The sequence below is a fragment of the Penicillium nucicola genome, assembly GCF_028828085.1.
Source record: "Penicillium nucicola strain IBT 29836 chromosome Unknown utg000010l, whole genome shotgun sequence".
Taxonomy (NCBI): Eukaryota; Fungi; Ascomycota; class Eurotiomycetes; order Eurotiales; family Aspergillaceae; genus Penicillium; species Penicillium nucicola.
In genome coordinates this window covers 1,088,891-1,103,236 of record NW_026643134.1, presented here as the reverse complement: position 1 = coordinate 1,103,236, position 14,346 = coordinate 1,088,891, and the positions used below count along the sequence as shown (strand labels likewise).

Sequence of the window (14,346 nt, the reverse complement as noted above, 5' to 3'; positions counted from 1 at the left end):
AGAATCAGAAATCAAACTTCAAACATGAAAACAAGGAGTGGATTGGGCTGGAGTGCCAATGGTGAGGGCCGTAGGTGTAGATGGGAAGAGCGAGAGCTACGACAAGGTGGTCACTTCTGAGGGTCTTGGCACCGGCGAGAGGCGCCACCTCCGATTGCTCCCCGCAATACTATGACTGTTGGATCTCTTCTCTCACGACTCTCAACATTAACGCGGTATCTGATCTCAGAAAATAGAACCATCTACACTTCATTGTCTTTCATGTCACAGATGGAGCTGCCTCCGCTGACTCTGGAGCAGCTTGCAGGGCTCATAAGCTCCAACGCTCCACCGTCACAGCTCTTCGAAGCCTTATCGCAATACGAACATGAAGCATGTCTTATGTCTGCAGGCAACGGCAGTCCTGAAACTGGTGGTGGTGATCAAACACTATTGAGCACGTTTTATTCCAGCTTCTTTCTCGTCCATCTCCTCACCGATCAAGTGTAAGTCGTCAAGGGCTATCCTATTGAATATCAACCACTGACAAGGCTTGTACCACAGGCCGGAAGCTCGAGCCTTAACAAAACGAATTCCTGTATCTCTCCTACACCAAGATCCTTCTCTGCAAAACTGCTTGACCTTACTACGAGCGGTATGGCAAACGCAAGTTGACCAGGTCTATCAAATCCTCAGACAATGTCCATGGCCGGAGGTGCTCCAGCCACTAGTACTCAGATATGAAAGTATGTATTCAAGCCTACCAAACTTGGTCAGTAGTCACTGAAATTGTTGTTAGGCTTCTACCAAGACAAAACCTTGATCTCCGTGAGCACATCCTACGAAGCGATAAGGCTGTCGACAGCAGCAAAATATCTCGGTCTCGATGAACTGTCTGCCAAGCAGGAGGATCCCAATATAATAGCCAAGTTTACGAAGTGTGGATGGACGTGGGACCCGGAGACAAAGTTGCTACACCCCAAAGCTATCGTTGTATTGCCCACGGAGAAGCAATCCTCGAACAGCATTCACGATGCAATGAAAATGCTTGGAAAGAGCGGAAGTTGAATTTGTCAAAGGTCCCTCGAGACATTGCTAGTTATCTTCGATTCCCCGTCCAGAGAAGACTACATGGCTGGATTGCTACATGGCTAGATGGCTACATATCCCGTCCAGATAATACAAGTGCGAGGAGAAAGGAACGCCAGAACTTGAATCGGTCTGGGGCATATAAGAATGAACGCCGGAATGCATAACACGATCTTTTGCTCTTGCTTATGGTCCAACTGTAGTGTACAGGCGCACGACAGCCCAGGGTATGTACAGGACCCAGATAAAACGTCTAAAAATGAGAAACAAAATCATTCCATCTTTCGCTCGCAATGCCACAGCTCGGGGGCAGATTAAACCCAAACAATCGTACAGAAATATGGAGCGGACTTGAGCAAATCGCGTCTAATACCCTGGGAGAAGTGCGATTCCCGCAAATAGATCATTGCGTATCATTCCTCCACTCTCCTATCCATCGCATTTACTGCGATCCCGTAGCCTTGGCCTGCAAGAATGCCTCCAGGTCGAACTTGGGGTCCTCGAAATTCGTGATGACTAGAGAAGGAGTTGGTTAGCGCTGGGGAGGTGGTGGGTAGACGGCTGCTTCGGATCGTTTCGCATCGAGTCAGGCCGTGTTAATAGGGAGTTGTAACGTACGTCCGGTGGGCTGTGTCTTGGTCTCCTGGGGCTGGGTCTTCTTCTTGTACTCGGCCTTGGCCTGCTCAATCAGGCGCTCCTTGCGAGCGTACTCGTGCTCAATCTCTGTGCGCTTGGTGATCGAGTTGAGGGAGGACTGGTGGTAGACACCATAAACTAGACCGGCAACGAGAGCCGAGTAACGGAGGACCTGTGAATGCGAAGACGTGGTCAACAGCCGGTTCGCGGAGAGGGTCACCCTTAGCTGATACTCACATTGACACCCTGAGTGCTAGCCATTTTTGTGATAAATTCGGAGGACGGGAATAAAGAAGGAATTAAGATCGCAAGATACCGAAGGTCCGTTTCACAGGTGTCAACCGACAATGGCAAGGTGTCTCCGTAATGGTCTGGGGCGAGGTTCAATCTTCAGTCCCTGCGCGAGGTTTTTCCGAAGCCGCCCGTTCAACCCTTAGTCATCCCGGGTAAATAAACCGCGCCTACTACACTTGTACGAACGACACGTCTGGTCTAATTTCTTCATGGTTGTTCAAGATGTCAATGCAGCAGCGTAAGGATGAGATCCTTGCCAAAAAGGCGAAGCTTGCTGAGCTGAAGAGGCAGCGTGAGCTTCGCCAGAAGGAGTTCACATCCCGAACTAGTGTTGGTGATGCTTCGGAGGTAAATGCAGCATGTGAACTGCCTATGGAGCTCAAATGAAGCTAATCATAATAGCAGATTATCTCGCCAGCGTTTAGTCGCACCGATAACAGACACGAGCTTGATGACTTGATTTCTCGTCTGGTGGATCGCCCAGCATCCGCCTCTCTGAGCCATGGCGCGGATAGCCAGTCGCGCAGAGGAAGTCGGCCAACCTCCGTGCTCAGCGCCAGTCAACTGAGTGGAGAGAACACCGACGCATATGCTTCTTCATCGCGTCCACAATCTCAGTCCATTGCTGTCCAAACAATCGGCGAGGGGCCATACACTTCCTCCGCAACAGAAGCCCCGCAACCCCCTGAACTCGAACCCGAACGCAAACACAAACCAGAGGTCGTCACCTACAGTAAAGCAGTACAAACAGATGGATTGGATCTTCAAGTTGAGACTCCTGACGAATCTGTTGCTTCAGATAATGAAGAGGCCCCTGGTACCAGCCGGTCGAGCAAGCGTCTTAGTCGACGGGACCGGGAACGTGACGAAGAAATCCGACAGAAGCTTCGCAAGGAAATCGAAGAAGAATTGCAGGCTACTAGCCAGACAGAGAATAATGAGAAGACAGATGCGCAATCTTCACAATTAAGATACCCTCTGCGCACACTCGACGACGACGAATTGAAGGCTGTCACATCGTCGGACGACTTCTTGGACTTTGTGGAACGTTCTTCGAAGGTCATCGAGCGAGCTTTAGACGAGGACTACGATGTACTGGCAGATTACGAGCTTGGCGGAACTGACGGAGATTTGCAAGAAGACGAAGAGACTGGCAAGAAACGGAGAGGAATTCGAGAAGTATGCCAGTTCTGGGACGAACGTTGGAGTAAGAAGCGTATGATCAGTGATCTGAGTTTCTCTCCTAAGGTGAGCACTGCCTTCGATATTGATACATGTTTTGTGTACTGACCGTTTCAAGTTCCCGGAATTACTACTTGCATCATACACCAAAAATCCTTCCGCTCCTCACGAACCAGATGGGCTTGTCCAGGTCTGGAACCAGCACCTACAGTCTCGCCCGGAATACGTGTTCCATTCTACCTCTGATATTCTCACCGCAAAGTTTTCTCCCTACCATCCGAACCTTATTGTTGGTGGTTCTTACTCTGGACAGGTCCTCCTGTGGGACACTCGCTCCTCTCGCGCTGGTGGAGGCGCACCAGTACAAAAGACCCCCCTGACTGGCTCTGGACACACCCATCCCGTTTACAGCATCTCAATTGTTGGTACACAGAATGCACACAACATTATGACTGCCTCAACAGACGGTGTGGTCTGTGGTTGGACTGTCGATATGCTTTCCCAACCGCAAGAATATCTGGAACTGACTACACCTCCCCCATCGAAGACGGAGGATCTCGCCCCTACCACCATGTCATTCCCTCACTCCGATCCCACATTCTTCATTGTGGGCACTGAAGAAGGAGGTATCTACCCCTGCCACCGGTACGATCGAGCTGGAGCCAAGGCTGGCACAGATCATCGTCTGGCCTATCGTGGACATGCAGCGCCGATCATGTCCACCGCATTCCACCCTGGCCGTGGACCAGTCGATCTAGGAGATCTCATGTTGAGTTCCAGTCTAGATTGGAGTGTCAGACTCTGGCGTGTGCGGCCACCAGCGACCACTGCCTCTGTCACATCCGGTATCGCTCAAACACAGGTGGTCTCACCCATCCTCGAGATCAACCGCGAGGATGTGGTCTACGATGCACGCTGGTCTCCACACCGACCCGGCGTCTTCTCCCTTGTCGATGGCGCCGGCAACGTGGAAGTATGGGACCTTGCCTCGGACACTGAGGTACCCGCCGTCCGTACTACACCATCCCGCGGTCGTGGTGGTATCCTATCCCAGAGTCTGAACAAGGTCGCATGGGAAGAGCGTGAAGGACGCCGACTTGCAACTGGCGGCCTGGATGGTGTCATCACGGTCTTTGAGGTTGGCAAGGGACTGGGTGGACTGCCTGAAGAAGTGCCCGCGGAGGAGTGGACAGATATGAAGCGGTTGGTAGGAAAATTGGAGAACAAGGATCGGGTGGCTTAACTCTACCACGCCAAAGACTTGTGTCTTCCAACCATTGTTGATGTAGTTTTCTTCCGCGGGCTGACCTTCCCCGTTCACCTTTTTCTTGGGTGCCCCGTCTTGCCATATACCCCCTTCTCTTCCATATACTTTGTGCATGTACCGGTAATGAATTCCATCGCCAATAGCAATGAAGAAAGATCCCTTTGCCTTTTGGCTGTAACCACTCAGACTCGGTTTGTTACTGGTGGCGGGTGGTATATGGTGGTTCCCAATGAGTAACTCCCGGCTCCCAGTGCACGGCTAGATGAAATCCTTCAGGCGAATCTCCTTTGCTTTGGTCGCTTTCATCGATATCGCATTTCCAAATATCAGAGCATACATCATACAAGGAAATAGGGTCTCGACAGGCCTCGACCACGCGAGGTCGCCAATAAATCAACGAACCCTCATCCCACCTACTGTAAACTTTGGCCCTTTCCCAAATCCACCACCAATGTGATATCCGGTGTATCGAAACGGTCATCTCCCGAATCCGAACCCGATGGGAAAAACCCACTACGTAAACCGAATTAAAGTTGGTCGAGACTCATGGTCAAGACCTGGAGTAGCGGTGATAGGCACGAGTCTGGCCGAAGATCCTCCAATCGACTGTTGGTTTCACATGATTTCCCGATGAAAAGCCTCCGAGTTCCGAAAATGGAAATGGGGCTTGTGAGGATTATGATTCTTCCCGATGTAGCGAGATCGGATTCGCCTCAAGCCCAGGACCCAGGACTGAGGAAGGGCTACCTCGGATAGCATTCGAGCATACCCTTAGCGAACAGAGTATTTGTTCCCGAGGTGGACAATTGTAACCTAGTTCGTTGAACCTTTCCCGAACCCGAAGGCCCCGAAGACAAAATACGATCATGATGTCAAGAAATGGGGGCTACCTCTGGGCACGTTGGGGGCGGGTGGATATTGAAAGGAGAGCCATATATAATGGGGGATTGTGATTTCAACCCATGGCGCATGGAAACTCAATTGCTGATAGACTTTCTCTCCACGCGCTGTTCGGCTTTCGATCTGTGGTTGCGCTTCTCAGAGGTTAGGGTGTGTATACCCTCATTCGTGGTAGGGTTCCACATACGTCTTCTGTCTCTGCTTTGGGGCTTTGGGCCGAACATGTTTGAATCGGTCTTTGATATATTGCAAGTCCTGCCTATAATGTTGGATTTTCTGTCTTATATTCTGTCTTTCGCTGTGTATATTATCTGGTTATAAAGCGTTACAACCGTTTTCCTTTGTCTTTTTTGCCAATGGGGAGTTTGATGTGGCCGTTATCGTTGCAATATGGCCAACGACTGGGTTGATGGGGACCGGCAAAGGTATGGCAGTAATGCCATTATAGGCACGGCTGTTGCTATTGCTATCCTGCAAATCTTCTTCGTTGTAGCCCGGCTTGTTACTCGGTGTATGCAGCGGATGAAACTTCGCATTGATGACTATCTGGTCTTACTCTCTCTGGTAAGTTTATTCATCCTATATTCCAGTCAAATGCTCATCGGGTGGTAAACAGGTTGCAAGTCTAGCGAAATCAACTATCTATATTCTGTGTGAGTCCCGCCAATCTACCATCACAGGCCTGATGGTACAGACAACTCATCTTTCACATAGTGGTGACTATCGGTGGAATGGGATATCACTATGCTTTCGTATCCCACTTACCCGACAAAACTCTGTTCACGTTGAAAGTACGCACGCTTCAAGACGCCAAGGTTCTATAGAAAAAATGGCTGATCTAAAATCAAGGGCATATTCGCTATTGAACTTCTCGATTACCCATTCACCACCACCCCAGCCAAATTAGCCCTGCTCATCTTCTATGTGCGCATTTTCACGGTTCGGAAATTTCAAGTATGCGCCTATATAGTCGGTGCTTTGGTCCTCAGTGTAGGACTTACAACATTCATCAACGCTTTCTTCGAATGTCGGTACGCAACCATTTTAGGAACCACGCGCATCACCAACGGGGCATGTATTCATGGACCACTTGCCTTTCATGTTCTCTCGCCGTTAAATTCCTTGACGGGTGTGCTGATTCTGGTGTTGCCTATCCCGTCAGTTTGGAACCTACACGCGCCCCGAGGACAGAAGATAGCACTGACGGGTATTTTTCTGCTGAGTGGAATGTGAGTTACTCACTATTAAGATACTTGGCTAATCGCTGTAATACTGACTCTTATTCTTAGCGGTGCTATTGCCAGCATTCTCCGGATGACTGTATACTTTGCCGACTACTCGGAAGCCATCCATGACCCGACATGTAAGCCTCATTTCTGGATGAGAAGCAGAGCAGATGGACTAATTATCTTCTACATAGGGATCTCAATCAAAGGGTCTGTTTTGGCTGTCATCGAAGGAGGGGTCGCTCTCATTGCCGCTTGTCTCATGAGTATCTGGCCTCTGTTTACCAGACTCATGCCGCGCCGTGTTCAGGTCTCTCTTTCCCGCCATAGCCCGTGTCGTGGTCCGCGCGACCATCACGAGTATTGGTATTATTCGGATCTTCCGAACGATCAAGGTCGGCAGGAGATTGCTCATTGGAGGGAGCTTCATGGGGAGGAGGGAAATTCCACTAGGTCTTCGTCTTCCCCTTCCTCGTTGGCTGACCTGGAGGATTTGCGGTTGTCAATTCTTGTGGACGACAAGGAGATTGATATCGCTGAAAATGGTGTGCGGTTTTCATAACGGTTTAAGGTTAAAAGTTTATAGAAGGATAATGGTAAGTGCATAGTCTAGCAGTGTGTTCTTCGAGTCTGAGACCAAAATATATAATTCAAAATTATGTTTTATTTCGATATTTGAAGCTTGAATACTTCATAGATACATTCTAGAAAGCCCAATTCACCATCCCACTATGACTCAATGTTGTCAAGTGGAAGCCAGGGATTGAGGCAAGATAACGTTGATGATTTGGAGTTGGCCGGGCCTTGGCATCCAGGCACATGCGATAGTTACGCAGCTCCTTCTTTTCGGTTCATTCTTTTGCTTGGATTTTTCTCTTCGCTTTCTAGTCGATGTTCAAATATTTCCAAACCAACTGGGCGTTCTCTCAACTCCGAAATGATAGCTATTTTCGCCAGAGGTGTTTCATAGCGTTCAAAATAAGTTTGAGGTGTTCGGGATTGGATCATCTAGCGCGAATCAGAACGAAAAAAGGACCAATTGGAGTGAAATTATCTAGATCAAAGCTGACTGCATCCAAACCCAAGACTCGAAACCCAAAGACCGAGCCCTAAACGGGACCTGAGAGCCATGGAAATTCAAGCGTGCCGGTGATTGCTCTGTTTTGCCCCACGTTCGGGCGAATGGAGCCCTAGTCATTTTTGGGAGCTTGTCCCTCAGTTTCCTCCACCTCCGCATTTCCTTTCTTCATAGTCACCATGGTCGACCTAATTACCCCCCCAGAGACACGCTCATTACTCCCTCCTCTCCTCGCATGCCTCCCGCTAGCCTTCGTGTCCCCGCGTGCGCCTCCAGCACTTCTCCCGCTCCTCTCTCCGGTTCTGCGCCAACGAGTCAACGTCCTGAGCTCACTGTCTACTTCTTCCACCGACTCATGGCTGCAACTTCTCTGCTGGGATGTGGGCAAAGCGGAGCGCCTGCGTATGATTATTGACGGCGCTACTTTTGAACCGCACCCCGTATCGGGCGAGATCGAGCTGCCCGATGAGTTGCCCGTGACATACAAACGGATCGATTATGAGACTCTTCAGGCCCAGGTCTCTTTGCCAGAATACAGCATTACTGTGTTCTACCTTTGGTGCCCAACAGACGAAGAGGGAGGTGGCCCCGGCTGGCGGGTTGCGGAGCTTCTGCCACAGGAAGGACCTGCTGATAAGGAGGATACCTGGGCCTCATCCATTGGAGAGGCTGATTCTCTGACTCAAACAAATGGTGTGAATGGGGCTACTGGACAGGAAAATCTCAAGGATAATGGCCACCAGGAGGAAGAAGACGACGACGACGATTATTGGGCTCAGTATGATGCTACGCCTGGATCCAAGACCCCAGCACCAGCGGCTGGCTCTTCATCATTGGGACCGTCAGGTCTGTCCGAACAAACGTATTTCTCTCAATACGGCGACGTGCAGCCCGCCTTGGATAGCCATGACCCCACGGAAGAACAGACCGAGGTGGGTCCGTCTTCTCTCAATGGCGATATGCTGGCCAGCCTGCTTCGTCGCCAGGTTGACGGGCCTGATGATTCGAATGCACCACGTACAAATGGGTACGTTGCTGCTGATATTCCAACTGATCAGGCTGCCCAAGCCCTGAACCACCCTCGCCCGTCATCTATTTCCTCTGGTAGCTCGGTTGCCAGACTGGAACAAGAAGCCGAGAACCGGTCTACGTGTGAGGTTGGAGTGAAGCAGCATATTGGCACCAGTATCAAGAGCTTGTTTCGCCTGGCCAAGGCCACGGGAATGCCCCGTGCCGAATTCCAGGCCCTGGTGTCGACCGAGCTGGAGTTGTTGAATGTTTCGGATGATGATTGAGGTGTTGATTTGATACCCATGAGCCATGATCTTGAGATTCAGATGCATATTTCGCGAAGCTATTTTGCTGGCATTATTTGGAGTGCATTTGGAGTTTCAGGGAAATTTTTGATGCTTTTAACATGAGAAACCACCAAGACGTTTTTGGATATTTGTATGCTTCCAAGCTCCGTAGGGCGGTGACGACATCTCGCAATGGATACCCGATAAGGCATAGTGTCCACTCTGACAACCTTGCAAGCCAATGCTTGTTTTCTGGTGAGGAAATCAAATTCATCTCTAAGCCACCGTAGGGCACCGATAAATTTGAGGCTGAGCTTATCCGTCCCCCCACCTTAGAACTGAAGGCTGATTTGGCCCCCATAGAAGAAATTTGGCCCCCATATAAGATGGACATTGTCCGCAAAATACATTCTCACTTCTCTCCAACTCACCATGTCTGACGAAAAGAAACAGAACCCATTTGAGGCCATGGGGCCGGCCTCAGAGGAAGCAGATATGCCGCCAGCATATACAGCTCCAGGACCCTCAACTCAACAAGAACAAGAACAAGAACGAGAATATGTACCGTCAACCCCAGTCACTACAACTCCCCAACCAAGCATAGGGTCAGCATCAACAAAAAGACCAATCGCAATCCCCGCCATAACCTCCTCCTTTGACTCCCCCTTCATCCGCGCCTACGCACCAATCCTCAAGTCCTACAACCTCCCCAAGGATTCCTTCCTCACGTTCCTCGACCAACTGAACAAAGATATCTCAAGCAGTCCACCCCTGCAAGTCCTAGACGCAACAGGCGGGATCCTAAACTCCGTCCCGATCCTATTTCCCCTGCACTGGATCGGGTCCGCAGTCAGCGGTCTCGCCAATCTGGGTAGCCAAGGCGTTTCAAAGAGCCGGACAGATTCATCTATCAAGACTGCCAATAGAGATATCTTCGGTCCGCGAGGATTGAAGATTGAAATTGCCAAGTTGGATGCTTTGGCCCATCTTGCTGGTATCCCTATCCTGGATTCACAGGGCAAGATTAATCGTGAGGCGCCGCTTTTGCTGCAGCTTCAGAATGTGGCTGGTGCGAATAGCCCAGGCGATGATGGGTCTCTGCAACAACAGCAGGAGGTGGATGTTAGCCAGCGACGTATCCAGACATTGGGTCCTTGGATTGCCGAGCTGGAGTTTGATATCTTGCCTTGGTCTTCAAAGTCTCGGTTGACGAGGTTTAATGCTGCATTGAAGAAAAGGAATGATGCCAAGGATCCAGAGGAAGATCTTGGGCGCAGGCGGAGGCATGCGAGGCATCAGTGTTCGACAGAGAAGGAGACTGAAGATGAGGTGCCTTTTCGGAAGGGGCTGTGGCTTGTTATTCGGGAGGTCTAGGAGCAGGGACCTTGGTGTATTACTGTGGTGTCTTGGTGTGTTTAGACTGGTTCCTATATGACCTTAATGTATCTCTCTATTCAGCAGTCAATGTGTGTTCCAATGTTGTTATTGCCCGTTGGGGTCTATGATGTGTGACCGAAATGGGTTCTACAGTATGCAACAATAAAAATTTATGCATAGTAGACCCAAAGGTACACATCCATGTCTTGAACCTTGCATTTTTGTTCAATTGAATGCAAATAATAGTCCGACAAATAGTCCGAAACCGTGGTCAAAGGAGACACCACAAATCTACGGCAGATCAACAGCACCTAATATTTAGGTCGAAACTCACCGAACTGATCCAATTCTATGTTATTCCCTAATATATGTAATTGGTAAATCCTCTGACAATGAAATACTCAAACAAGGCTTACGTAGGGCGTGTTTCAATGAAGTATACAAGTGGAGCATGGGCCACCGCCCTCCTGTGCAAAGAAGACACGCAACGTTCTACAACTTCGCCCCCTCTACTCCTTTTCCTCCTTTACAGGTCATTGTTGGTCATGCTTTATTGGTGATTCTAGTATGTTTTTCTTCCTTCTCTCTTTGTGCTTTACTTGCTTTCTCATACTGACTCCTCCCCCGAAGTCTATTTGACTATAGGTAGTTTCTCGGTCGCTCTCTTTCATCCATCCAACTATGTCGTCCCCTTCGCCCTCTCTGCGGAAGAGAGGTGGAAAGAAGGAGGCTTACACGGCATTGCCCTCTGATGATGGCTCTTTGATTCCTGCGGCCCCGGTCAAGAAAAGTTCGGAATGGGACTATTGGCTGGCCATAGTTATTCTCACTGTTTTGGCTTTCGCTACGCGCTTCTACCGCATCGATTTCCCCAACGAGGTCGTTTTCGATGAAGTCCACTTTGGAAAGGTATGGAGTCGATTGCTTCGACGCGATTGTCGCGAACAGGGTTTTCACGAATTAGGGGCAATTTTATCTAACTTTGATCTTTGTTTTAGTTCGCTTCATACTACCTGCAACGCACCTACTTCTTCGATGTCCACCCGCCATTTGGAAAGCTGCTCTTTGCCGCCATGGGCTGGCTTATCGGCTTTGATGGACACTTCCTCTTCGAGAACATTGGCGATTCGTACATCGAGAACAACGTTCCTTATATCTGGCTGCGTGCTATGCCTGCTACCCTCGGTGCCCTGACCATTCCCGTCGTGTTCCTCATTATGTGGGAGTCCGGATACTCTTTGCCCGCTTGCGTTCTGGCAGCTGGCTTGATGGTCTTTGACAATGCTCACGTTGCGGAAGACCGTCTGATTCTCTTGGATGCCACTCTCGTGTTGTCCATGGCTCTCAGCATCCTCTGTTACGTTCGATTCTACAAGCTGCGTCACCAGCCTTTTGGTCGTAAGTGGTGGAAGTGGCTTTTGTTGACTGGCTTCTGCATGAGCTGTGTCATCTCTACCAAATATGTTGGTTTCTTCACTTTCGTTACTATTGGTGCGGCTGTCCTCATCGACTTGTGGAACCTCTTGGATATCAACCGTCAGCAAGGCGCACTCGACATGATCAGCTGGGGCAAGCACTTTGTTGCTCGCGCTGTTGGTCTCGTTGTCATTCCCTTCTTGTTCTACCTGTTTTGGTTCCAGGTCCACTTCGCCATCCTCAACCGTTCCGGTCCCGGTGACGAGTTCATGACCCCGGAGTTCCAGGAGACTCTCAGCGACAATCAGATGACTGCCCAGTCCGTTGGCATTCAGTACTTTGACACCATCACCATGCGCCACAAGGACACCAAGGTCTTCCTCCACAGCCACTGGGATAAGTACCCTCTTCGCTATGACGATGGTCGTATTTCCAGCCAGGGCCAGCAGGTTACTGGGTACCCCCACAACGATACCAACAACCAGTGGCAGATTCTCCCCGCTGTGCCTTATGAGTCGACTGAGCCTCGCAGTGTCAGGAATGGCGATATTATCCAACTCCGTCACGTTGGCACCGAGTCCTACCTCCTCACCCACGATGTTGCCTCTCCTTTCTACCCCACCAACCAGGAGTTCACCACTGTCCCTCAAGAACAGGCTGATGGCGACCGTCACAATGACACCTTGTTCGAGCTTAAGATCGAGTCCGGCAAGACCGCCCAGGAGTTCCGTACCCTTGCTAGCTTGTTCAAGCTGGTTCACGTCCCAACTCGGGTTGCCCTGTGGACACACACCACCCCGTTGCCTGAATGGGGTTACAAGCAAGCCGAGATCAACGGCAACAAGAACATCCTGCAGTCCAGCAACGCATGGTACGCCGAGACCATCGAGAATCTGGAGGAGGATAGCCCCCGTCTGGTGCGAGAGGAGCGCAAGGTGAAGACTTTGCCCTTCCTTCGCAAGTACTTCGAGCTCCAGGGTGCCATGTTCCACCACAACAACGCCTTGACCAGCAGCCACCCCTATGCTACCGAGCCATTCCAGTGGCCCTTCCTGCTGCGTGGTGTCAGCTTCTGGACCAAGAATGAGACCCGTGGTCAAATTTACTTCCTGGGTAACCCCATCGGATGGTGGATTGCTAGCAGTCTTCTGGCAGTTTTCGCCGGTATTGTCGGTGCTGACCAGCTCTCCCTCCGCCGGGGTGTGGATGCATTGGAAGAAAGTAAGTACAACCAAAAGAAAGCTAAATCGACGTTTGTAACCGTTGACTAACCTCATGTGTTTTAGTTTGGGGTCCTGGTACTCGCTCGCGTCTGTACAACAGCACCGGATTTTTGTTCCTGTGCTGGGCTGCCCACTACTTCCCCTTCTGGCTGATGGGCCGTCAGCGCTTCTTGCACCACTACCTGCCCTCCCACTTGGCCTCCACCATGGTGTGTGGTGCCCTGATTGAATTTATCTTCAACCTGCAGCCGCTTGATCCCCGCACTGCTCTTCCCCCGGTCGATGACCCCACTGGCAAGTCCAAGGCTCGATCGGTCAGCAGCCTGCGCCGCTTCATCACCGCCAAGGAGCGCATGGGCTGCCGGTCGCTCGTTGCGGGCTGGATCGCTACCCTTGTCATCCTGGCCGCCACCATCTGGGGCTTCATCTTCTACGCCCCGCTGACCTACGGTACCCCTGGCCTTGATGTTGCTGGCGTAACCGCCCGCAAGTGGCTGAACTACGACCTGCACTTTGCCAAATAAGCTTCCACTGTTTGGTGACGCAAGCCATTGCAGGCCCTTTGTAAGATACACTTATAACGCGAGATAGAAGGTGGGAAGGTGTTGGGACAATGTGACCTGGGATTGATCCCGGGCGGTGTAAGTGAACTTATCTTTTTTTCAACTCCTATGTATGTCTCTGTTTGAAATCTCCAGATTCTCCCCATGTAGTACATCCTCCGTCACCATCAGCTTTCGAGTGTTGTGTGACGGTTGTACGGGACCCCCTCCGATTGTCTGTGAGCCCAATTCCATACAATAGCCCTCTGTGCTTCTATCGCTCTTTTCCGAGACCAGGCCATTGATCAGGTGATCCCATCTTTTCACGTGATGTCCAATGACATGTGTCAACATGGGTATTGCTGTATGGCTGAGTTATTTCTCACACGTACATATATTGATTAATTGGATACAGTAGTCTAGACTCGACTGTAAAATTCCTGTCGACATTCTTAGCGATTCGCCTCGGTGGAGATGGGTTATTTATAGAAGGGCGAGAGAGAGAGTAAAGGTAAGGTAAGGTAACTAAACTTATACAAAGGGTTTCTCTCTCTCCCCTAAGTGTATGAGGGTATGAGTGTATGAGTTATGTATAGTAAAGAGGTTTCACATTCAATTCCACAACCGGCTAGAGTCATTGAAGATCCAAAATGGAGTAAATCATCACTCTCTCTTCTCAACCGTTGGCCCCTTCTCATTCCTCTCTCCCATCACATTCCTCTTGGCAAAGGGTAGAACCTCCACTCCCCGCAGGTCTCCAGTTTTCTTTCTCGAACTTGCAAATCTGAGAGTGCGAAAGTGAAACCGACTGTATCCCGCTGGTTTCACCTGGGCTTTTT

General features: G+C 50.3%; 7 protein-coding genes across 7 annotated transcripts; 6 read left to right on the top strand and 1 right to left on the bottom strand.

The window, feature by feature from the left end:
- Positions 1 to 270: 270 nt before the first annotated feature.
- Positions 271 to 1,047, top strand: N7511_008958 (CSN8/PSMD8/EIF3K family protein; the record flags this gene model as incomplete). Its single annotated transcript, XM_057131335.1, has 3 exons — positions 271 to 485; positions 544 to 725; positions 779 to 1,047. 3 exons carry the CDS (start codon positions 271 to 273, stop codon positions 1,045 to 1,047), a joined length of 666 nt encoding a protein of 221 aa, XP_056979323.1.
- A 463-nt stretch (positions 1,048 to 1,510) lies between these two features.
- Positions 1,511 to 1,965, bottom strand: N7511_008957 (ATP synthase subunit e; the record flags this gene model as incomplete). Its single annotated transcript, XM_057131334.1, has 3 exons — positions 1,511 to 1,584; positions 1,687 to 1,876; positions 1,942 to 1,965. 3 exons carry the CDS (start codon positions 1,963 to 1,965, stop codon positions 1,511 to 1,513), a joined length of 288 nt encoding a protein of 95 aa, XP_056979322.1.
- Positions 1,966 to 2,220: 255 nt separating this feature from the next.
- On the top strand, positions 2,221 to 4,423 carry N7511_008956 (uncharacterized protein; the record flags this gene model as incomplete). The annotated part of the gene is made up of 3 exons (XM_057131333.1): positions 2,221 to 2,346; positions 2,404 to 3,246; positions 3,299 to 4,423. 3 exons carry the CDS (start codon positions 2,221 to 2,223, stop codon positions 4,421 to 4,423), a joined length of 2,094 nt encoding a protein of 697 aa, XP_056979321.1.
- A 1,314-nt stretch (positions 4,424 to 5,737) lies between these two features.
- Positions 5,738 to 7,135, top strand: N7511_008955 (uncharacterized protein; the record flags this gene model as incomplete). The annotated part of the gene is made up of 6 exons (XM_057131332.1): positions 5,738 to 5,911; positions 5,964 to 6,000; positions 6,062 to 6,138; positions 6,197 to 6,576; positions 6,637 to 6,710; positions 6,768 to 7,135. The coding sequence occupies 6 exons, from the start codon at positions 5,738 to 5,740 to the stop codon at positions 7,133 to 7,135; spliced, it is 1,110 nt and encodes a 369-aa protein (XP_056979320.1).
- A 695-nt stretch (positions 7,136 to 7,830) lies between these two features.
- On the top strand, positions 7,831 to 8,946 carry N7511_008954 (uncharacterized protein; the record flags this gene model as incomplete). Its single annotated transcript, XM_057131331.1, has 1 exon — positions 7,831 to 8,946. One exon carries the CDS (start codon positions 7,831 to 7,833, stop codon positions 8,944 to 8,946), a length of 1,116 nt encoding a protein of 371 aa, XP_056979319.1.
- Positions 8,947 to 9,381: 435 nt separating this feature from the next.
- Positions 9,382 to 10,323, top strand: N7511_008953 (uncharacterized protein; the record flags this gene model as incomplete). Its single annotated transcript, XM_057131330.1, has 1 exon — positions 9,382 to 10,323. The coding sequence occupies one exon, from the start codon at positions 9,382 to 9,384 to the stop codon at positions 10,321 to 10,323; it is 942 nt and encodes a 313-aa protein (XP_056979318.1).
- Positions 10,324 to 11,007: 684 nt separating this feature from the next.
- Positions 11,008 to 13,489, top strand: pmt4 (dolichyl-phosphate-mannose-protein mannosyltransferase; the record flags this gene model as incomplete). Its single annotated transcript, XM_057131329.1, has 3 exons — positions 11,008 to 11,235; positions 11,325 to 12,963; positions 13,029 to 13,489. 3 exons carry the CDS (start codon positions 11,008 to 11,010, stop codon positions 13,487 to 13,489), a joined length of 2,328 nt encoding a protein of 775 aa, XP_056979317.1.
- Between the last annotated feature and the right edge of the window lie 857 nt (positions 13,490 to 14,346).